This window comes from Alligator mississippiensis, chromosome 9, assembly GCF_030867095.1.
Source record: "Alligator mississippiensis isolate rAllMis1 chromosome 9, rAllMis1, whole genome shotgun sequence".
Classification (NCBI taxonomy): domain Eukaryota; kingdom Metazoa; phylum Chordata; order Crocodylia; family Alligatoridae; genus Alligator; species Alligator mississippiensis.
Genome location: NC_081832.1, coordinates 74413250 through 74438168, shown reverse-complemented (window position 1 = coordinate 74438168; position 24919 = coordinate 74413250). Strand labels below are relative to the sequence as shown.

The following is a 24919-nucleotide window of genomic DNA, read 5'->3' as shown; positions in this document are numbered from 1 at the left end:
GTGCGGGGTGGTGGTGGGGAAGGCTGCGTACTGCCCGGCCACCACCACCACGCTGCCGCTGCTGCCTGGCCACACAGCTCTGGACACAGCTCCATGGCAGCGGCAGGAGGTTTTGGAGGCAGAGGCAGTCGCTGCTGGCAGTGTGGTGGTGGCCGGGCCTCAAGGTAAGCGGCAGCGCCGCGTGCAGACTCAAGCCCCACCCGCGTATAGTTGAATTTGCGCAAGTTAAATGCGCATATGATGCAACTAGCCTGTATAGCAAACAGGAGGAGGACAACTCCATTCTTTAACATTCTGTGTGTTCTGGTTCCTCCTAGACACTTTTGCTGTCCAAAAGCTCTGGCTACTGAGGGCATTTATATACTTGCTCCGGAAGTGGGGAAGGAGAAAGGGGGGGTGGGTTTAATTAGGAGTGGCTCTAATTAAAGCGCCCGGAACATCACATACGTCAGTCTCCCTGTGCTGAAAGATGGCAGTGGAGGTGCTTTAACTAAAGCTCGAACAAGCTTTAGTTAAAAGCACCCCTGCAGCCATTTTTCAGCATGGGGATGCTGATACACAGTGCTGGAGTCTGCTGGAGCAGAATTACCATGCTGCAGCAGACACAATTAAATCGAGTCTGCTCCAACACTCTGTAATTCCAGCGCATCAGAGCAGCTTCACCGCATGTGTATAGGCACCCTAAGAGATTGCTGCTTGCAAATCTATTTGTACCCAAATATCACCAGAACTCTACAGGATCTTCTGCATTATATGTTTATAATATTACACTAATAAAGAGACAGGAAAACCCATGTTCTCCCATTGAATTCTGCAATAAAAAAAAGTTACCCTCACCATCCTAATTCTTTTCTCCTCTTTCAACTGCTTCCAGACATCAGTGTACATTTCATCCAGACCTTGACGTGACTGTTTATAGGTATCCAATTCTACTTTTGTATCCTGTTTTGTTACCTCGATGAAAAATTAAATGGGGAAAAAATAAAAATAAAAATACCTGTGAAGCCTGCTTACAATTTGATTAAGAGACATAACTTATTTCTATCCTTCCTTTTAAATAAAATGCAATTTCCCACAAACAAATAGGATCTAGTTTACATTTAGCAAGGTGGCCAGTATTAACAAGGTAACGTCCAAGATGTCAGTATGGATATTTTAAGCAACATTGTGCTTTTGAATGTATTTCTTTCTGCATACCATTTTTCTTGTCTTTCTTTCCGCCCCACCCCCTCCAATCTGCAGACTGCAATGAACGGACCTCATATTATGCATTATGGTACAACGCTTTTAAATATTTATCTAAGAAATACATTATTAAGTGATGCAAAAAATAAATCAGTACTAATAAGCAGTGTATGTTTGTGATCAAATTAAAAATATTGACGTAATTAGAGTAGAGTGTGGCTTGTCTTAAATACTGCCCATAAAGTTTATCTGGACGACTAACCTCTACACTCTTTTCACTCCGTTCACGAATTAATTCATTTTGCTGTTTTAACTGCTGCTGTTCTTCCTGAAGTGAACTAATCCGGTCAGTTGCTGCTGCAAGCTGATTAAAGAGAAAGGCTGTGTGTAGCGATTAAATACGGACAAGAATGCATCATCCGGACGAGACTGAAACAAAAATCTTAGCAACTCTTATGAAACATCCTATATTAAGTACAATCAATTAGTCCTCATTACTCTTTAAAATACAGGTTAGCAGGTAGGTAATTTAGGGAGCTAAAACTCCATATTGTTGCATCAATTTCAGTTCTGGATGTAGGTTACCCAAAAATTACCAACTTGTGACCAGGGTAATGCATGTCACAGAGAGTATGGATCAACACAATTTCTTTGGGATGTTTGGGAATCAACTAGAAGGCACGTCTGCCATTATGAACTGATATGATACCCAATGCTTTTCCTTCCTGGAAACTGATGTGATTTCACTTATTTCTTTATTTTATCTTCTCCTTGGTCTCGTTTTCCCTCTTGGTTTTAGAGGGAAAATACAAACACTCAGGGGGAAAAAAACTTCACCTCCTGCTGTGAGGATGGAAGATCATAGAAAAGTAGGGCTGAAAGGGACCTCAATAGGTGATCTAGGATGGGGTGAGTGAGGTATTTAACAACTTATTACTGGACAAGTAATCTTTATACACATTTTGTAAAAGAGAATATTCTTTTGAGTCTGCACAATTCTTGGATAGGAGAGTCTTCCATTAAACTGACATCTAGCAGCTACAGCTTCCTAGATCTTAATACCATGTTTATCATGGTTTTATATGCCAGAAAACTTGTAAAGTGCTCTGACTCAAGTTATTCCTATTAAAGCCCACATTTCAAATGCATGAAACATATAATATGTAAGGCAAAGTCCTGGTTCATTAAATTCAAAGGCAGAATTCCCTTTCAGCTCAAAAGGAAAATAACCCAACTTGCTCAACTGACTAAAGAACACATTTGTAATAAAGAACGTATAGTCAGTCACAAACCTCTTCCTGGAGTTTTGAATTAGTCTTTTCTAAGCAGTCTATTTTGCTCTGAAGATCACCAACTGTGCAGCTGTAGCAAAAAGTTACACTTGCTTTAGGTAAAAAGAAAGCCATATTCAGCTTTTATCCACTCCCATAGTTGTATTTTCTATAAAAATATCAGTCAACAGCAACTTCATGATTGAAAGGCAAAAATATAAAAACCCTAGTTAATAATGCCAACTACTTTCACAAGAGGTAGCAGCGGGGGAGAGATGTCAGCTTGCCAAATTTGACTGGCATGTAGGTAAAGGCAACAGGCTGCTACAACCAGTGCATGGCCCCTAGTCTGAGCGAAGTGTTCCAAGTACTCTGCTGACCCCGAGCAAACGGGTGCTCCTCTAATAGCGAGTGGGGAGAGGCAGTATAAAGAAGCTTCCATACATCAAGAACGAACCAGTGTTCCAGGTCTTTTATGTCAATGGAGCTGGGTAAAAAAGATGAAGTATAGCTCAGAATGACATTCTGACTTTCTAGAGACTTCTTAAAAAGCTCTAAGCAATTTTCCTCTCCATCTTGCCAAATCAAAGGGTGTCTTTTCTGCTGTTTCAAAATACTTAAAACTGTCTATGCCTTGCATTAGTACAGTCCAATTTGCTTTTGTACTTTTCCCAGTTCAGAATCTATAAAAATGGCAACCCCTACTACAGGTCCTCAAAATCAAAATCCAATCTGCCTGCTCTTGTAAGACTACTACCATTAAAGACATTATTACATCATTTTCAATATCTGACCACAGAGGCACAAGCTTATTTGTATATGGCCAGTAGATAAATGGAACAGCTAGTGGAAGCCACAAACACAGGCTAGACTGAAGTTGACAGAAGTATAACTGCATTCTTTATTAAATTTTCTAGTGGAGCTGCAAGGAAACTTTTAATCATGGTAGACTTTTCTAGTGGAAGCCACTGAATGTTCATGGCAGAGGCAAGACCCGCAAAACAAGAATGTGGAGTTACCCTCCTTGGAGCCAATCCAACAGAGCACCCAACTTCAAACACAGGAGTAGCCCCATTGTCCTCTCTCCCACAGCGTTTGCTGGATCAAGGACTAAAGAGAAAATCAGTAGGTTTAATTCCCCAAGCTCACCATGGAGCTCTGCTTGCACCCCTACATGTATTCACTCATTCCCACAGAGCAGTGGTTCTCAACCTCATTAGCCACAGCACTTGGTTGAGAATCATGACTACAGATGTTAGGAACAAGAGCAGGTTAATACTTGATTACTTTGATTTAAATCTGAAATGGAGATCAGCTTTTCTCTTTAAAAAAGGAGTCTGTATTTTTTGTATCTGAAGTATTTGGCTAAGAGACATAAGGTTTGCTAGGAATACCTTAGCAGCTTTGAGGGGCAGGCAGGAGAGGGGGAAAACAAAAACCAAAACCAATCAATCAACATTCATTGCCATCATAACCACATTTTAAGGGTGACTTGCATTCCCAAGGACTGTTTCATTCAGTCATTTGAGTTCTGTACATAAACAACGCAGGGAGTGGCTACTTAATACTGCATGCATGACTGCACTTGCTTAAACTATATTTAACAATTATGCCCTCAAACAAATCAGTCATATTGAAAAAAAGCACAAGTGAAATACAAGGCAGCTGGGCCATCCAGTTACAAAACAAACCAGCAGTAGATTCCTTCTGTGTTTTGTCAAAGTAAAAAATAGTTGACAAACAGCTAAATAATTACAAATAAAAAAACCCCAAAAAACAAACAGCCAAAAAATAAAAAGCCAGGCAAGAAACCAAACTGGAACAGATGTTTTAATAGGGGAAATGAATATCCCCCAGAATGGTACACACACAAACATGCAAAGCCCACTATGGTCACTCACTCTCACTTGATGCAGTGAAAATTCATTTTTGAGAGGATGACTAAGTCCAGAGAGGCATTATGTTCAAGAATCTACCAAGAATTTTCTTCCTACAAGATGTGCATTTTCAAGAAAACTCTTCATTTATCAAATGATTTTACAGGCAAATTCTACAAAGTTTCACTAAGGACAAAGAAAAAAAACAAACAAACATGTAACAATGTGTGTTCCTGCACTGAAACTGAGAACTCCTACCTTAGATGTCGATTAAGTTCTTCCACATAATGCTTCTGGTCAAGCACAGCAGTAATCCCTCCATCCCTAAAATAAAGTGAAATTATTTAAGGCAATGCCATTCGTTACAAACTACTAGCTTGCACCAGATATGAGGTTCTCAGCCTGGGCTGGCCAATAAGTGTCAGAGGTTGCAACAAGTTCCCTTCCCACATTTTTAAATTGAATGAGTGTCCCATTAGAATGCAAGGACCTCTCTGTACCAGACAGTTACACAGTTAGTAAACTTAAAATAAATGGTTATGGATGAAAGATGAGCTTGAAGGAAAGAAGTAGCAGCAGCACTGTGCGCCAAAACGGGGCAAATAAAAAAAAAGGGGAAATAGAAGACTGGGGATATGGGAACAGCAGGGGTACCAACAAGACACGTATCAAGTATAGGGGCTGAGTTCCAAACAAGAACATATAAAACAACTGAAGATGCTCCAATATCAGCAGCCCTAATTTTGCCTAAATGAATGTCCTGTAACAGGAGATTTCAAAAATAACCTGACATAGCTCAAATGACTGTGTTTGAGTATCTGTCCAGTTTTGGTTCTGGGTGTAATGGATAATGCTTTTATAATTCAAGTTGCAAAGGGAAAATGAAGTACATTTCAGTCTAATCTTAGAAAGAATGGGTTGTGTTGTTTTTTGCACACAGGTACCAAGATGCATTTGAAAGTCAAAAGAAGCAAGCAGAGAAACAAATGCAGGACTTGTCCCAAGGATAAAGTGACAGCAGCCATTGAGAAAGGACACTGTCAACTTGTATGTTAGTGTGTTTCGAAAGTAAATGTAAAGTGACTTGAAAACAGACTAGCATAGCTAACTACCTCTCTCTCTAAAACACAGCATTAAGTTCACCCTGAACATTTTCATGCTCTTACAATTAAGTTCTTCTGTTCTGGTAAAATGTTTCTCTGTCCCTTGTATGAAAGAGACCATAAGATGCTTTAAAATACAAGTAGTAAAACAAACTACGTTTTTTTTTCTCCTTCCTCCTGCCACTCTTTCAGCTACAGTACGCATGGTGTTGCTTGTACCACAAGTAGAAGGTAAACATTCTCTGACAAACAGACTTTTCCCTTTAAATCCAGTATGGCTTTGCATGTCTCCATGTATGACAGACAATTCAGTGGTACTCTGGAGTGGCTTATATGGTGCCAAGGCAAAACCACATGCCCTCATCAATTAGTCTGGCACAGTATATCCCCATAAACTCAGATCCTGATAACTGATAGCAGGGACTAGTTGAGGACAAACTCTGACCCTACATGTGGCAACCAATGTGCTACCACTGAACTGCTATGATGATTCCAGTATTTGGAAGTTAACAAATTTTGCACGGTTTATCTGTCAAGACCTATTTAGGATGCTGTGTTTTTCCTGAAACAATTAAAAGGGTTCTCCCAACATGGATATCTGTAATGGACTAACATTCGACAGTTTAAGGTTCTTACATTTTGGGGGTTAAAAAAACCCAAACCAAAAAACACAACAAAAAGCAAACACAGTTAAGAATCAATGGGATATCATACATACTGTTTGAGAGCATCATTGTTCTGTGTGTCTTTAAGGTACAACGAAAAATCAATCACTCCAACCTGATAAAAGCCAAAACAAAGAACCATGGTGTTATTAGGCAAATTAGTTGAAATATTTTGAGCAACAGTAGACATCATCTTCCTGGTTTCATTTACTTGCTTCTCCATTTCATATTCTGAGTAAACCTTAAGCTTCATAATGCCTTTCCAAGCAAAACATAAATGAAGATGCTCAAGTATCTTTTTTTCTTCAAATAATCAACATCACAATGAAACCTAATAATATGGTCTGCTTTTTGTTCAGCCTAGACTTGTCTACAGCATTCAAGTTGCTAGCACAGACTTGACAGATTCCCATGAATTATTATGGAAAAAAGTAGTAAGTGTTAATGCTGCTAGTGTAGACTGGGACAACACTGAATCAAAAAACCTCAATAATATCGTATATGGACTTATTTCAGGCAGTGAATCCATATTAGGTTTTCTGGACCACTACTTTAGAAAAGGTATGTTATTTCTGTTCCATCACTTCAGTCCTTTTCAATGAACATTTGATACCATGCTTGTATGTGCAAGTTAGACAAACACTTGGTTGGGATGATTTCAGCTGGGGTGATCCTGCCTTGCACAGCGTGTTAGACTAGATGACCTCAAGAAGTTCCTTCCAGCTATTTCTTCATGATTCAGTAATGATCATTTTCATCATGTATTCTGTGTTTTGCTCTCTGCAACCTAGTTCATTTTTAGTGAATAGTCTTGATTTCTCCACCACCACGTAGGTCTTGCATGCATCGGTAGCTTCAATTCAGCAACGTATTTAGGTGTGTGCTTAACTGTGTTGGCATCTGTATGACATACAGACTTTCTCTGTAGCTAGAGAGAGATAGGCCTGGAAGCAACGGCCTCAAACTGCAGCAGAGGAAATTTTAAGTTGGAGATTAGGAGGGGCTGTCTGACAGTGTGGTCCAACATTGGAACAGGCTCCGTAGAAGTTGTGGAATCTCCAACACTGGAAATTTTCAGGAGATCAGACAGGTACTCTGCTGGGATGGTTTAATCAGGGATCCTTCCTTGAACAGGGGGCTGGACTACATGACCTCATGAGATCCCTTTCCAAACCTAATTCCCTATGATCCTATTACTAGTTTTCCATGTTAAAGCTCGACGTTACCTGGGAATCCAGATCTTCTCCTTTCAGGCAAAGGTTTGCATCAATAACATTCAGTCCCACCAACAGACCTACAATCACTGCTCCTTCCTCCTCCATCATCAATGCATCAGGTTCATAAAATTCACTAGAACAAATAATCTTATCAGTAGCAATCATCATATATATTTGGGTTTAAACACCAGTTACAATAGCAGGAGTTCCATCTACTTAAAATTATTACATAAAGTGATACTGTTCCTTTCACTTCAAGTCAGATTATAAATTGATCCTTTTGCCTTTGCTGATTTATGCAACAAGAGCAGACCTGAAAAACTGAGAAAAAGGAAATGCAGAGCTCATAAGAGAGGGCTTTTACTAAACACATACCTAATCTGAGGAATTAATTGCCCTTATGGCTAGAACATTTGAAAATTAAGCCATTAGATTTGTAACCTTGGGCATGCTTAGTAAACAAGGTTATGGTAACTATAAATACTAACAGTCAAGGATTCCCAAAATGAGTGTGTACATGTGTGCTTTTGCCTTACTCTTGGGATGTCCAGCAAAAGTGACAAAAATATGCCTAATGTATTGATAAGCATTTTGTTTCTGTTCACTGGGAGTAAATGAGCACTGCACAGTACTATGGAGTTTAATTTTAATTCATCAATTACTTTTATGTCCTTAGATTACAAGAAGGTTCTCAAAAACTAAAATGCACATTTCATTTGCCATACGGAAGCAGCGTATAAGCAAAATATGAATTGGATATTTACCTTAATAGATGCTTATGATCCAAGAGCACTTTCAGGTAATCCGCCAGTTTCTTTTGCATTAGTGCAAGATAAAGCCAAGCCCTTCCCCTTCCTACTGCAGTCCTACACAGAAACATGTAAACCAGTATCAACAGTTGCAGTAAACCAGGATTTAAAACGTTAATTCATGAATTCAACATTGTAAATTTTAAGGGAGCATGTGATTAAGTTGGAGTTAAGAATTTATTATGCAAACACGAAACTTCACAAAAAGTAAAAGCCGTGTCATCACAGGTATGGAATTACTTTAATAAGTTATATGGTTCAAATGAAGGGAAAAATATCAGAACAAGTTTGCCCCAGGACGTATTTAAATTTCTATTAATCTAAACAGACACATTCCATTTGTAACCGATTACAGTGAATCGTTAACACAACGTTTCCCTGCAACATTTGAAAAAAAAAAAAAAAAAAGAAAAAAAAAAAAAAGAAAAAAATAATTGCAACATCCCATTTGCATACAGGAACCCGGAAAGGAAACCAGTATTTTTTTTTTAAATCAGATGCACACAAAAAATGGTTAAGGGAAATTAAAAGTGGTTTGACTTTGAATAATCTAAGGTTATTTGTGAACACAAGTAAGGGATTTTTCCAAGCATGATTTTTACTCTGTTAACATTCTGTTAGAATTGAGAACTGTTTGCATTTCCAAAATACTGGAAAATGTATATACATGCTGCTCTCTTTTATGGAATACGTCCTTCCAGCCAAGGCAAAGAGGAACGTGGTGAGACTACACTATTTGTGTAAGGTTACTGCACCTGTCAGCTTCCAACTCACTTCAACTCAGGCAGGTTTTTAACACTAGTTGCTATATCCGAGGCTTCTGGACAAAGTTTCTCCACCAGCTCCAAGGGACCAAAAAATGATTTGTTTTGCCCAATAAAGCTCTTCTTAACTAAAAGGAAAGACACAGTTATGCTAAGAAACAGGAAAGAGTCGCAAACATCCTCTTTCAATTCAAGAATTACAAACAAGAAACCTCTAAAATGTACTATATTTCTACCTAAAGGATCCTAGTATGCACATGGAAACAACACAACAGCATTTACTGCAGACTCAGAAATAGAGGAGTACTTGTGTGCATTCACATATGCAATTCATTTGAGCCTTTCCCAGTACTTCTCCCCATTACTGATTATCATTTTACATTAAAAGTTAAGTCTACATGATTTAGCCTAAACCACAAAGAAACACATCACTGGATTTCTCACCCCCTGGCCTCAATACTTCAGCCAACATCCACTGAAGGAGAAACTAGGGTGCTCACCTTTCAGCCCATGCTTGAGACAGTGCTCCATCACCACGAAGAACTGCTGCAAGGGAGGGAAGTCAGAGTCCAGAGTCCTACCCAGGCTGAGGGCTGCCTGGATCAAGACTTTAATACTGAGCTTCATCATATTCATCAGGTTGGCCCGTTCTTCCATTGTGTGGTATTTCAGAGCTAAAATGTTTTAGGAAAGGGGGGAGGGAGAGGGGGGCGAGACAAGAAAAAACACACACAACAGTGTTGAAATCTTCCTGGCTCGTTTTCTTGGAACATTACGAAGGCCGAAGCGCGGGCGTCTCGACCTGCCGCGGCTTAGTTGGCTTTTAAAACGTGAACTCTCAACCAAAACCCAACAAGCCTAAAAAATTCACATAAAAAGGAACTACAGGCTCAACGCCGTTTCACCATAACGCTCATTTTTTAAAAAGAATCAATACCCGATTTCACTTCCCGCTCTGCAAGTTTCGTTACAATGCTCATGGTCGCCATCTCGGGTCATTCAAAACCATTGCGGTCGCCATCCCGGGTCATGAAATACTTTTGGTTTCACTTAACACTCGGGGTTTTTTTTGTTTTTTTGTTTCCAGGAACCAATTAAGAGCGCAAAGGCGGGGGTTGCCCGTACTCCAGCCAGGAGATCTTACCACCCCTTCAGCTCTCCTGCAAAATAGGAAGTCGTCATTTCCACTGAGGAGAAATTTTATGAATTTTCATTTCTGCCTAGAAATTTTACAATCTTTGCACTCTCCTACGCCTGCAAAAGGGCGAGCGTGTCCGAAAGCTTGCGATCAAGACTTTTTTGTTGTTGCAAATATCGAGCAGGTCTAATAAAAGATATTGTCTCTAGCACGAAGCCCGATTCTGTTTACGGGAAGGCACCAAGACCCCTTTTTTAACTCGGGGCTGCGCGTGTTGGAGTCAAGGCACCAGATTTGTTAAATAAGCTACAGGGCAAGGACCAGAGGAGTGCAGGCGGACCCCCACCCCGCCTGACAGGCCGTCCCCGCAGGGCAGGTCCAGGAGAGGAGCCAGGCCGGGGCACTGCTCCCTGCTGCACCCACCTGCCCCTCCCCCCGGCTCCCGCCCCGCCCCCTCCACAGCAGGGGGCGCCCTAGTGGCCCCAGAACGAGGCCCCGCCCCCGCGCCATCGCCACTGACCTCGCCACATCATCCGCGTTACCACAGGAACAGCTCCCACCTCCTCCCTCCAAACGGAGGCCGGCGATTGGACGCGGCTAGCCTCCTCCTCGCCAGGCCAATCGGCGTGGGAGAACCAAAACAACCCCCGCCCCGTCTCGTAATCCCGGAGGGATACGGGGGCGGGGCGTCCCTCGCTCCTATTGGAGTCTTCAGCCTGCCTGTTTCTCTTTCCATCCAATGAGGAGCGAGGGGGGGGGAGGGAGGGACGACTCAAGAGCAACGAGAGTTCTACGGGACTCTCGCGAGAGCGCGGCCGGGGGAAGCTAGCAGGCGCCATTTCGCAAGCGGCTCCTCACGCTGGCGGAGGGGACCGCCCCGCCCCGCCCCCCCAGTCTGAGGCGAGCCCGACGCGGCTCTCGCAGCAAACCGCAGAAGCAAGAGACCCTCGAGGGCACAGCGCCGTGCTGCGGTGTGGGCCCGAGCCCTGTCCGCCCCGCAGCACGGGAGCAGCCTGCGCCCCATGTCGGCGCCACAAGGCACAGGCCCCTGCCACACGTTTCAGACATGGCGCAACTAGCCAGTGAGCCTAGCCTGGCGCCACGCATGCAAAGTCCTTCTCGTCACGCCATACTGTCCCACCAGCTAGAAAGAGAGCCCACTGGCTATGAAGTTAGCGCTTGAAAATGTGTTGGGCTTTATAGCTGGTTTCCATCCAGCGTTCATTGGAAGGTGGGGAAGGGCCCTGAAGCAGGACAGCCTAGCAGCCAAGGCATCAGTTCGAGACAAGTCAACTTGGGTTCGCCTCTTCTACGCTGCCGAAGCGCAGCTCCGATGAGACGCTCAGCTTTGCCGCCCCACCAACAACGCACGCGCATCGACTGCCTTGGGGTTACCCAGCTGAACAGGGAGGGCAGCTGTTCTCAAGTAGCAAACTTCAAGAAGTACAATTAAACCTGATAATAGCGTAAAAATGCGTGCGCTTTCTGCCCTTCAAAAACTCGCATTGGACAGGAGGGTGTTAGTAATGCAAAAACCCACCAAAAACAACCAAACAACAACAAAAGCAGCCAAAAACAACCAAACAACAACAAAAGCAGCCAAAAACAACCAAACACAACAAAAACTGTGTATCTGAAGACTATACAACCTTGTTTAGACTTTAAAATATTTCAGGGGTCAGGCAGAAGGTTGTCTTGGATTTAAGTTTTTTACCGAATTAAAATCCAGGCTTTTTCATCTCTACTTTTAGGGCACGGCCTGTGTGCAAAACTGCATTCATTTTACCACATTTTAAACTGATTTAGTGAAGTCAGGGCAACTTTTATGCATTCATATTCAAACAGATTTAAACCAGACCACTTTAAGAAACTGGCCTTGGTAACAGGATGCAAGCGGAATAGAAACAAGCATGTTAAAAGAAGACTATACTTGGAAAGTTCAGCTGCTGCTAACTCTGAATACCCCAGTTTCTAATTTAGTCAAATTTGGGCGGTTTTTCAGGCCGTCAGCAAACAGCATACACTCCAGAAAAAGGAATACTCCTGCTCAGTTTCAAGACTTTGCTCCAAAGCAATGGGATTGTAAATATTAAATTGTCTCATTCAAGATAGTTTTGCTTGAATTCTTCAAGGAAATTGAAGAAGGAAGGAAACTGAACCAAATCACTAGTATGAGAAATTTTTAAACTGAAGTAGCTGAGTTGAGCCAGTTTATAAGCAACTAAAAAAAGTGTTTTAGTAGGGGAAGTACTGCATTCTACTACTCTTCCTGTAATATTTATGTAGCTAGTTTGGAAAACATTGTAACAGCTCAAAGTACCAAAACAAACATGTCAATGCCTGGAGGGGCTTGCTATCTAGGGAGACACAAAATGCTATGACTGCATTGTAGTTAGGTTTCACAGAATACTTTAAATACATACCAAACTTTTCACTTGTACTTGTGGAGAAGTTTCCATTGTGCCTAAAAAGGTTTCAAATTTGAGCTGTTTGAGTTATACTGCATTAAACACACCACTCCCTTCTTTAGTTTAGAAGAGCTAAGCTGACTTCATTTCAGTCTTTTGAACAGTACCTTTGACCTCACAATTTCAGACCAAGAAGAATTTGGGAAGTCGTGAACGACTGAAAAAGGACATCTTAGGATGAAAAGTACGCTCCTCTACAATAACGTAATGAAACAATAAACCACCTCAAAATTAACAGTTGTGCAATTATAAATGTACATTCATGGAGGAGTTTGAAAAATTGGTTCTTTTTACACTGTTCACATACGTGCATTTACCCTGCAGTAAGCAAAAGCACATGCAGAGGAGCTGCTACCACAGGGTAAGTATAAGGCACAAAAACACTTAGCTGTTCTGATAAGAGTTCCCACCCACAATAACACAGTAAAACAGCTAATGAGTTTGTCCATTGCCTTCTGCCTCTACTGGTGTAGCTGTGAATTCTCCTTTGCCATTAAATGTGAGAGACCAAAGTGAGAACTAGTGTAAACTAGTGTACTTCCCCTAGGCCAAGGCCACTAACCACTAGACTGAAAATCTGGCAAACAAAAAATAAAAATAGTTATTACAAAAAAGATTTTTTGTACTTTCTATTTGTAGGCATGTTCTTCATATAAAAAAAAAAAAATCGAGGTGGTGTCAAGTTACTGGCCCAGGTAACGACAATGGAATCTACCTCACATAATGATCCAAGTAAGCAATTTTATATAATTACAGAATACATAATATATCAAGGAAATAACACAAACAGTAAACATATATTCTGATATGAAAATGTACAGAATTTAAGGAAATTGAAGTGAGAGTTTTATTACTAAGAATCTCATAATAGCAAAAAACCAAAAACAAAACAAAAAACCCCCCCAAAAACTGGAGAGCAAGGTTTAGCTTGGACAGTTTAAAAGTTTCTAGCTAGTTGCAGGCAAACATTCCTCTAGGTGTGGATTTGTTAAGATGATACACTTGGGGCTGAGTTTTTGGGCGCACACTAATAATGAAAAGTACCCCTTGAATTTTAGTTGCACTGCACTAATCATGGCATATTCTATTTGAATAACTACCCAAACACTTAAAATGCATGCATCTAACTTTTATAGATTATCTAGTTTTGAATTTGTTTTATTCAGAAAAAACTTTGTGGCTCTTAAGAGAACATCTATGGATCTCCAGGGGGCTTAAGTGAGGTGTATTACCACCACTATAACAAATGCGGAGGCTGAGATACAGGAAGTTTAAAGGGATATTAAGTTTAAAATTACTAATATTTTTTTTTTGCAGGTAAAAATTTGAGTATTGCTGGGAGATTAGAGAGAAAGCCTTATCCTCCTTTAAAATTTCTTTAATGGGCTTTTGTATAGTTCTTTTAATAGTTTTCACTCTTTTTGCTGGATAGTCTGTTTTGTTTGCCTAGATAACTGACACACCAAAGAAGAGCATTTTTAGTTGCTTTTTTTTTTTTTTTAAAAAAAAAGCTTCTTGTCCCAGAAAACAGAATCTTTTTCTCTTTGTTGTTGCACAGTGCTTAGCAAAGTGAATCTGAGTTCATAATTGGCACTTATAGGTAATATACATGATAAACAACAAAAAACGAGTAAGCTTTACAGAGTACCTAGGTCTATTAATCTAATCATTTTCAATATGAGTGATCAAGTTGGAAAAAATTCTTAGAGACAAATAGAAGAAATCATTCAAGAACAGAATAGACCTTGTTAGAAGCAGGAGAGCATGCTGTCTGTCTGGGTGAAGAGAACACCCTCTGTATATTGATCTTCATCCTTCCCACAGGGAGAGGAGCTCAGCCATTTTTGCATCGCCACCCTCTCCTCCTCCTCTAGGAGAATGGTTCTTAAATTGATACTGCAGCAACTGCAGAGTGATTCACATGACCATAGTACAGCTGCCTTAGTATACCTCTGTATGGGACTTGGTACCAACACAGTGTTGTGCTAACTAGGTCTGGGTAGAACACTTCCTGAACTGGAAGCAGTACAGCTTCCTTAGCATGGCACTGCTCCAGGAATAATTAGTTTCTTAGCAAAATACTCCTGCAAAACTAGGCTGTATTTGGAGAACATGGTAGGAGTTGGTTGGGCCCATCCATAGCACCTCTGCAAGCCACTGGCAGGGTTATAAGACCACTGGTTGAGAACCACTCTTACAGATTCCCAGAAGGGTGCTTCAGGTGGCATGGCAAAAGCTTGGATGTGGTGCAGAGAACATGAAAGGGTCTGATGGCACAGGAAGCCACATCATTCCACCTGGCCATAGTTCTCAGAAGACAGTAACACAGCATGAAGTTCCACCCCCTACACCATTTGGGGACTTTTTTTTTTTTTTTTTTGGCAGGGAGAGGTGAGGAGTGGGGAAGAGGAAAAGGGACAAGCACAAGCAACTATTGGGAAGTACAGGTACTGCAGCTCTGCTACAGTCACATGGTCAGAGACTGAAGAGGTCTATTGAAGGCAATACCTAGATGACCTTGGTCCCTGTTACCTGCCCTCCCTTCCCAGGATCTACAGGGGTGCTGGTCAGGAACTATAGTATTTCCCACTGGGCTGGTGTGGGGCTCAGGAAAGAATCCCCCCCCCCCCCCCCCAATTACTTACTCACTGGGCACATTTACATGTGCAGTTAATTTGACAGAATAAACTCCAGCACAGTTTGCACCAGAGTTTATTGCTCTCAGGCATCGCATTTAAACATGCACCTGGACTGCAGCACATTGAGTCAGGGCAGAACATGCCTCAGCGTGCTGCAGAAGGGCCAGCTGGGGTACAGGGGTGCTCTGTTGTAGGGCTAGCTGGCAAGTAGCCCCTGCACTGAAGCACCCTTGTGCCCCAGCCAGCCCAGTCACCATCTACATTTGCTGTGGCGCATTAAATAATGCTGCCATAGGATAGTGCCGGTGTTGAAAAGTACTATCCTGGGGTGTTGTTTATTAGTTTACTGCAGCCTAATACAGCCACACATGTAGGGCATTTATACACACACTTTTTTGTCCTGTAACATGCCAGAGATCCGCACACAAACTGATGCGAACTGTGCTGTGCCACGTGCAGTTGTATAAGAGGCAAAATGCGCGTTAGCACGCAGAAAATTTCAGCATGCACTTTTGAACTAAAGCACCTTCTGTGTTTTAGTTCAAAAGCGCACTGCTGCAATTTTTTCAGCGCTGATGCGCATTTCACCACTTATACAACTGCAAGCATCACAGCACCAGGTGCTTTTCAAAGTGCCCGGCACTGCATCACTTGCATGTGTAAGAGTGCCCATAGATACTGAGATTGCTGTGGAGCTAATTAGCTTTCCTCCTGAGTTCCCCTTTTGACACTCTAACACTACAGAGGTTTGTTTATTGACTACCAGTAGCCATTCAGGTATTGAATTTCAGCATGTACCTCTTCCATGGCTACACGCTGCCTGTTTTCTGTGGAAATTTCAAGGCACTGATTGGAATCTACAAAATACCTTAGCTGCAAAATTCCCAGGTCCTCCTGAACCTTGTGGAAGTGATATAGAAGAGGTAATTGAGCTAATTCAGAATATTTAGATCAAAACCACAACTTTTTCAGTTAATTCCAGCTGTTTGGTCATCCTACCATGTTTCCTCTTCTGTTTTTTTCTTCCTCTTTCCCTTCTCTCCCCTACCAGTCCTTTTCTGTTTACATAGGAAATATTTTCACTGAGCTGTACTAACAATCTGCTCTCTGATGCCTTTTACTAGCTACAGTAGAACAGGACATATAGTGGAATGGTATATTCAGGATCCGATACTTTGATGCACAGCTCCTGTATGGAGGAAGGGGTCAAGTCTTTTAAACACATGGACCCCTCATGTGCCATCTTTTCCTGCAGTAACTGGCATTTATTTAGACCTCCTTTAGCAGGGATGCAGCATTTAATTAATGATGTTGGAAAACGCATTTCTGATTTTTGGCTGGTGTTTCTAGAACACAAGAAGTCCTTGAGTTGCTGTATGCAGCAATATTTTCCACGTGGGCAGAGAAATCCTGATCCTACTTAAGTCAATGAAAAAAACCCCAAAAATTAACAGACCTCAGAGACAGGATTTTACTGAAAGGCTAAAGAAATTGAAGCCCCTCTAGCAACATTCATAAGTGTTGCTAGCTTAATTTCCTTTAAGAGTTAGTATCTTGTGATTTAACAATGACTTTCTGATGCAGAAGTCACATGACCAAAAACACTGCACAGTTCCTCTCCTTAGCCCAGGTGTAAGGAGGGACACCAGTGCTCTACGCAGTCATGCTACATCTGAACTTTTCTGGGTAAGTTGCAAATAAAACCTCAATTCCCCCAAATTAGAGGCTATCTTTCTGCCAAATATCAGAAGTTTATGCTTTCCCTGGCCACAGGAAATTTTACATGGATTTATTTTTGGGCTGTATACTTGTCTTTGCCAATTTCAGTACAGCATCAGATTTCTTTTTAATCTGTGCAAAGCAAGAATAAAGCCTCTTTGCCACTCAGACATGCCACTTAGAGGATTTAGCCAACTTATTTGTACGCAGTACAAGCAAGTTTATTGAATAAATATAACCATACTTGTTTTTGCTGTGCTGTCATTGCTGACTTGTTTGGATACGAGTCCTACCAAAGCTGCAGACTTCAGAGCATTGCCATAGCTCACTGATAAGTTTTCTGAAGCTTTCTTAGCCAGTGAAAAGATGGGAGCAGACCACCCTGCTTCTGCACCAGTTCTCTCTTTCTCCTCGCTTTTCAACTCGGGCACGTTAGGAATCTGGTTTCTATCAAGGATCTCAAAATCTTCTTTCTGTGCCGCGGCAGATGCATTGCAACTCTCCCCTTCAGCCATCTTTAAGATGTCATATGACACTAGTCATGAGCAATCGAGTTAAGCAGCAACTCCGCCCTGCCCTGCCCTGCCCTGCCCTCCCTTCCAACTTTGCTGAGGTGTGTGAAGGATTACAAGGGTACACCGAGCCGTAGTAGCGTGCAAAACAGCCAGTTTAAGGAAAAGTTCAAGATATTGAAACCTTTCCATGATTGTGAATCCTTTCCATTTTGCCTTGGATGTTTCAAGTTATACATTTCACTAGGTGTGTGTTCGATTCTCACTAATCAATAATCTCTCTCCAAAACAAAACAATTAGAAACCTAGTAGGTCTCTAAAAGCTAAAACAGGGTCCCTAAATGGGGAGTAACATATACTTTTCTCTCTCTCTTACAAGCATATAAACACAAGCCATGGTCCTGCTGTGTTCAGCTTGTATTAAACATGGTTATTTTACTGGTTTGTAAATTGGCGGTTTTTGCTAAAGAGATTTAGGATTACTCTCATGAAAAGGGCAGTGACAGAGGAAGGCAATTTAGGCATCCGATTACCAGTAACCTTCCTAGTAAAACAAACAGCTTCAGCTTGAAATCCCTCAGCTTTTAGTTGCTTAGAGTATTTAACTTTCTTTTCTCAAATATTTTTATTTAGTTACACACAGAAATGCTAAAATCATAAGGAAGGTAATAATTCTTTGAAGTGGGCATATACAGGGTGTACTTAATATCAAATGTAGCTGATTTAGCAGTAGAGGAAAGGAAACAAGTCATCACATCCTGTTATGCAAAAGAGTCCTGTTCCATTAGTTAAGTTGGAAAATCTGGAGCCAAATATGTGGTGTTGGTGAGCAATCCTCGAGCTCTTCTTCACATGCAAGTTCATGGACACATGTGGTAGATACAGATACAAATACAAACAGATCTCTGTCCTGCAAGAGGTACAGCCTGGTTCAAAGTCTGAGTCTCTGTCATTTTGTATAGAAAATACATCTAAGTAGGACTGATTCTGCCTTACAGGCACTGTCAAAATAAACATCTAAGGCTAACTTACTTTTCATAGAACAGACAGCAATTTCCAAAGTGCTGCTGAAAGATAAGAGAACCTGTGAGACTGAAACCTCAAATTCACCCAGGGTTGATCCTGAGTACAGACTTTAACTACTTAGCCAGAATGCAGCCATATGTTTTGCACTCCATCTAGTGGAGTTAAATGGTATTTAAGCTGGATGTCCTTTATAAAACACAAGGAGGGACAGACATTGTGTAATAGTTAATTATGTCAAGCACTTGACCTTATGGGTTGTGCTGTACTGAAGTCAGCTGGGTGGGTGCAGGGGCTGAGGGTGTGTGGGGGAATCAGGACCCTACTGGACTAAAAGAGGTGAAATGAGGGAAGTAATTTCACTTGATCGTTAGTTAAAAACAAAAACTAGTTTCTGTTTTTAGTTGTGAAAGCAGAACAGAGGGAACTAATAGAGCAAAGAGACACCTTTTCTGTCTCTTGAAATGCTCTTCTGAGCAACTACTGTGCATCAGACTCATTAACATTATATAATCTCACACATTAGAATGGAAAAATGGAATTAAGATGTGAAAGAAAAGACAAGTGATCCTTTCTATATGTTACAAGAGAAATGAAATATTTAAATATGTATAGTAAGGTAATAGAGACATTTTATTTCAATCTTCCCACAAACTATTCTATTGTGCACAAAGGGTTTACAGAAAAACCCAAACGTACATACACTTATGCGGTATAGTATTACCCGTATGTTTTGGGTTCTAGTCATGAATAGAAGCTAGTTATTTACCTACTAAAAATGAATTTGAAGTTATTAAATCATCCAGTAAAATACATTTACCAATAAATTATTCTTCCTGCTGTTTGGGGAGATTTGAACAACTCAAGATGTTGTTTAGCTGTGGTTGTGCTTTGGCAAAATTGCTGGAGTATCACATGCTAAAAATAAGTCACTGTTGTTTAATTTCAAACATTTACAAGCGCAAAGGGTGTTACATGTGGCTAGCGTTACTGCTTATGAGGTGCATCTACAGGTCTCCCTGCAGCAACATAGCAATGCACTACGTTGATATAGTGATCATGTGTGTCTACATGTGATCGCCAGGTACATCGCTGTAGCATCACACTCCCAGGGTATAGTGTGCCACTATGGCAATGTAGCAGCAAAAATCTACTAGCACGCTGTGCACACAGTGCAGTTACTGCCCATACAGCACCATGCTTTAGTACTTCCTTTTGGCTTCCAAAACGAAGTACTAAAGCATGATGCCATAGCAACTTTGCTGTATGGAGACGTGTAGACATGGCCATAGTTCCCTATACTGGTAAAGGTCCTAAAGTGAGTGAGGTTTTATTTCTGTATTATGTGTTCCCCTTGTTTTGGGGCATCTTATTCCAGTAGCCCCCTCCATTACACTGTCAGGACAGCTCTTGCCAACTTTGTGAGGGCAGAGCAGTTTTCTTTTGACAGCTTTAGTTGTCTGGCTGGCTTGCTGAAGAATGCAGAGGTTAAGTGTTGCTTAAATGCAGAATATGAGCTGCTATGAAGCCACGTTCTATCCTAGTGAAGTCAAGTTCTTGCATACCAGATCCTGTTGTTAGGTTTTATATAATTTTAAGCAGGATTTTTCTAGTATATAACCCCCCCCCCAATAAAAAAATCAAAATCATATATACAACAAATCAATGCTGTGCAGAGATAGCTGAGCTTTGAGTTCTGGAAGCAGTACAGCTGTGTTAGCATGGTGTTCTGCCTGGCCTAACATACCCTGTTTCCTAGCAGGACTAATTGTTCATTGTGCCATACAGACATACCCTGGGTGACTTGCCTAAGGTCACGTGAGAGGTCTGTAGTCAAGCAAGGTATGAAAGACTGGTCTCCAGAGCCCCAGGCAAGCACCATAACTTTTCTCACGTCCTAAAGTCAATAAACCGTAAGAATATGATTGGCTAAAACCTCCTGCACTGGACACTTCCCTACTCCTTTTTTCCCTTCCAGTTCCAAGATGAGCAGCACTGTGCACATTTTCCAGTGCAGCTGGGCTGAAGGTGAATCACACAAATTTTACTGGCATTAATGCTTGTAAAAGTCTGTTTCTTTTTGTATGGGTGCAAGTCTGTGGGTGCCCTATTTTTATGGGAATTTAAATGGTTGTATATGGATCTTTTAAATGGTAATGTTCCAGTGGCACCCAAAGAATTTCATCAGGGCTGGACCCTCATCATGCTAGGCACAATATAAACACATCAGACACAGACTCCACTCTAGAGAACTTACAAGTTAGTTTTAAAACAAAATGCAACAAGGGACTATAACAAGCAACAGGGGGAGAAGAGGGGAAGAGTAAGGATAACACTAAGACTTCATTTACAGAGTTTAGTAATGTTTGCAGTGTGCATATGAGCAAGTTTAAAAGAAAAAAAACAAAACAAAATGCACCTCTATGCAATTTTAATTTTTTCTGATTAGCCTCTAAGATGGGCCCCCTGCTAGACTGGGGTAATCCTTTTCTGTCACCCCTTCTCCTGGAGAGCTGAGAAGCTTTCTTCCATGTGAGCAGTGTGGTGACACTGAGGTTACTAAGGAACCTTCCTAGTTCTGTCACTGTTTTCTTGTTTGCCCCATTATCAGTCAGCAATTAAGTTATTACACTTCGTAGAAACAACAGTTTTAGCTGTTGATTCCCCTGTGGTGCAGCTAATCAGCTAACATCCCTCCCAATCACCTCTAATCAAGGAGTATGCTTAAAACACCTCGGATTATTTCCAGTTCTGCTGTTGCACCTGTGCTGTGGCTGAAACAGCCATTCCTTGCCTCATTATACCCTTCCCTTCTCCCATAACACACCAGCATCCCTGGGGCAATATACTCTTTGCAACTGCAAGGATTAGTTGCTAGAAGCAGGAGCTTCCATGGGGGTGTCTGGGGTCATTTAGGGATAGAATCGGTGTTATGTAGGAGTGTATGAGGAGAGTGAAAGAGGCAGGTAAGGCAAAATATTGGAGGAAAGCATTGTTAAAGATTTGGCAGCACCTCACATGTTAATCTTGGCTTGGGGTCAGAAGAATATTAAATATTTAGGACCAAAGCCCTGTCTGATGAAAGCAGATGGGCAGTCTGCCTGAATAAAGCAGAGTAAGCCATGGAATTAAAGTTTTGAGCAGATGTAAGTTCTCTTTATTACATATCATCATTATATTTCAGGCTGCCTCAACTTCTTCCTACTTTTAGGGCTGCAAATGAAATAATGAATAAAAATAAAATGATTACAAGAAATGTTAATATAAGCATTTACCACTTTTCCTATCATATTGAAGCCCTGTTTTCCTATCACAGCATCGGCCCAGGCAATCAGCAAGGTTTCCCACTAGGTGACACTACAGCACCACTTTGGCTAAAGGTAGGAGCCTGATGTCTCTGAAAACATGTTGAAAAGATCAAGAGGGGGAACACTAACCACCTCTGGTGTCTGCATAGTGCCAGGGCTTTCTAGAGCAAGTACTGGGGATCGTGCAGTGAAACTGTCTGGGGACGAGCAAATATCATGCAGGAATTCCTGTTCTCACCAAGTGTTATAAAATATTGTTGGGCTCAGCACAATCCTTAAAATAAGATGTGTATTTTGAAGAGATTTTTCAGTGGGATCTACTTGAGGACAAGATGAGTTCTGGGGCAAACGTACTAAATGTCATCTTTTTAAAATGCCTTACCTTTTTGATAGCACTGTTTTTTTGTTGTCAGTTTTCAAAAGGGATCAAACTGGTAAGCTTACCTGAGTAATTCCTGACATCATGGTCTCCAGTGAGAGCAGCCATACTAACAGAAGCCATCTTGGGTGGGAGGGAAAAAAGAGGTGCTCTCTGGCTTGCATTTATAGAAGATCCAGAGGTGAGGTCTGTGACCATGTGTGCCCTAGATTTGCCCTGGTACCACACCCTTTTGTAATGCCCACTGTGAGCAGAAATGAGTAGTCCCAGATGAGTGAAGGTGGCTGAAACACCCTACAGTCTCCAATAGCCTGATACTCACAAGTGCCAAACATCTGTAGCTTCCAGTGAGTTAAGCAGTTTTATTGGGTGCCTAGTATTTCTGTAAATCAGGCCATTACTGGAGTAAATGCAGAAAGAGTAGAAGTTCCCACTTCTTTTGTGTGTGTTTGTACTGTTAAAATTTCTTGTAAATGTTGCAAGGCTTCTTCAGAAGCCCAGGAGCTTAAAGGAGTTAAGTTGCTGGACCAAGTTGAAAATACAAGAAATGTGAAGACACTGAATTAAATGAATGACAAACTTTCATCGTTGCTTTGTGTAAAACCTAAAGCAGTGACCCTGTTAATTCCCGCATACAAACATTCAATTTGAGAGAGTAGTTCAGTTGTATAAATATGCAGTGTTCATAAAATAGAGGGCTAAGTCACAAAACAGTTAGCTAATGTTTACTTCATCAAATTAAACTAGATAAGCTAAAGACTACATTTTAAGGTTTGTAGACCCACCTGTGAGGGCTCCAAATTGTAGTGGAGGATTGCGTTAATCCTACAATTCTTTTTAAAATTCACTATGTGAACAGCTACCTTTTTTGTAATGTGCTGTTTTCTTTTTTATGGTTTATATCTTCTTCTGGCTATTATATCCTGTTCCTTGGCTATTAGAGAATGTTCGTATTTCAGTTTTGCTTCTAGTGCATGTGGACTGTTCTGGATCAAATATAATTTTTTTAATGGTGGGGAGGCGGGTGGTGGGGAGTAGAAAAGGGGTAAAAAATAATTGATACCTGGTCTGAGGGAGGGAATAGAAATGTGAATTAAAATCCCAAGCCTAACAGGATTCGAATGCAGTACCTTTGAAATATGACAGACATTTCAGCAAGGTAATTCAGTCTTCAGCTAGTTCCAAGGGAATAGTTTTATGGGACTTAGTTAGGCAAAGAAAGGAGCTCATATCATTCCATTAATGTAACAGAAACATGTTGTGAATTACAGAAGAAAATGGAATTGGATATTTTATGGTAGGCCAATGGAATGCAAAGTATATTCCCTAAATAATTCCAAAAATGACTGAAAAATCAAAAGCAAAGATGTATACAGTATTATGATTAGATTTGTAAACAAAGCAGTTAATTGGTCATTGAAAAATATAAGGTTACCACCATAAATTAGGGCTAAGAAATATAGACATCTGTTGAGAGGGGAAAATGGAAGAACTCCTAATAGAAATAGGACAATAGGTTTGATTTGTCTCAAGATCTGAACAGTTGACTTATTTAGTAGGTTGTGTAGTCTTTGCATAACAGGCTTTGTAAATTTACAAGGAAGGCTCTATTATTCCTTAGATGCAGAAGAAACATACTGATAATTATTTTTAAAAAGTAGTTAAAAATCTGACTATAAAATGCAATGGGGTTTCAGAAAAGTTTAACTTTTATGCAAAATATCATGTAAATCAGATAAATATTATTGAGTACTTTGTGGCGTCAGTAAAAAAATTAAAGAGAAATCAGGGAAAGTATACTAAATTTTCTACAGAATATTTAAAAATTATAGGTTCCTCCTTCAATAAGAAACCCATCAAAAGTTTCAAAGTGGTGTAGGGTGTTGGTTGTAGCTATGTTGGTCTAAGGACGTAAGGACATAAGCAGACAAGGTTCTTTGGGTAAATGTGATATCTTTTATTAGACAAACTAAATAGTTGGAAAAATTGTTCTTTGCAAGCTTTCGGGTACAAACACTCTTCTTTAGGCATAGGGAAATCATTTCTATCTGAACTACAAGAAAAACTACAGAACTGGATCTCCCCCACTACCCGATCCAGGCACTTTTTACATGCTCCCTGAAATCCACAAACAAGGGAACCCTGACAGGCCTATAAATCATTTCCAAACATGGAACCCTACACAGAAGAAATATCAGGTTTCATCAAATCCATCCTAGAACCTCTTGTTTCCCAAAGAGCAAGTTTTGTCCAAGACACAACAGACTTAAGAACACAGACCACCTTCCCAGCAACACCCTCCTAGCCACCATGGACATTACCAGCCTATATACCAACAACCCACACCAGGATGGCATCCAAGTCTGCCTTACATATCTACAAGAGCAAGATGACAACTCGGAGTACAGACCTCAAGATATTACTGAACTTGTACACTTCATCCCCACACACACCAACTTCAGTTTCAACAACCACACTTGCTCCAGACCATGGGCACAGCTATGGGCACCAAAATGGCCCCACAATATGCCAACCTTTTTATGGCCCACTTGGAAGAAGGATTCCTTAAGAACCGCACCATCAAACCCATGCTATACCTGAGATGTATAGATGACATCTTCATCTTTTGGGCTGAAAACCTTCAGTCTCTGATTGATTTCCATCACAAATTCAATAATCGTCACTCCTCTATCAGACTATTTCTTGAATACTCCAGCACTGACATTTCCTTTTTAGACACTATGATCACAGTCCAGAATGGTAAAATACAAACCACCATATACAGGAAACCCACGGACCAAGAGACATATCTGCTGCACAGAACAGGCAATCGCCCTAAACA

The 24919-nt window shown here is 40.9% G+C and overlaps 1 protein-coding gene across 5 annotated transcripts in view; it reads right to left on the bottom strand.

Annotated features, from left to right (window-relative positions):
* Nucleotides 1–22222, bottom strand: part of RUFY1 (RUN and FYVE domain containing 1) — a 30565-nt gene extending 8343 nt beyond the window's left edge. The window contains exons 1-10 of one of the 5 annotated variants that reach the window (XM_059712898.1): nt 22143–22222; nt 9392–9565; nt 8902–9019; nt 8083–8184; nt 7328–7451; nt 6155–6216; nt 4592–4657; nt 2478–2547; nt 1448–1549; nt 838–954 (exon numbers count right to left, since the gene is read on the bottom strand). In XM_059712898.1, the coding sequence (XP_059568881.1) occupies nt 838–954; nt 1448–1549; nt 2478–2547; nt 4592–4657; nt 6155–6216; nt 7328–7451; nt 8083–8184; nt 8902–9019; nt 9392–9565; nt 22143–22200 (993 nt within the window). In that variant the 5' untranslated portion in view covers nt 22201–22222. Of the gene's footprint in view, nt 1–837; nt 955–1447; nt 1550–2477; nt 2548–4591; nt 4658–6154; nt 6217–7327; nt 7452–8082; nt 8185–8901; nt 9020–9391; nt 9566–9828; nt 10420–10549; nt 10884–17099; nt 17386–22142 lie in introns of those variants that run through there. The other 4 variants (XM_006263527.4, XM_019478544.2, XM_059712897.1 and 1 more) reach the window with 4 other exon arrangements.
* Between the last annotated feature and the right edge of the window lie 2697 nt (nt 22223–24919).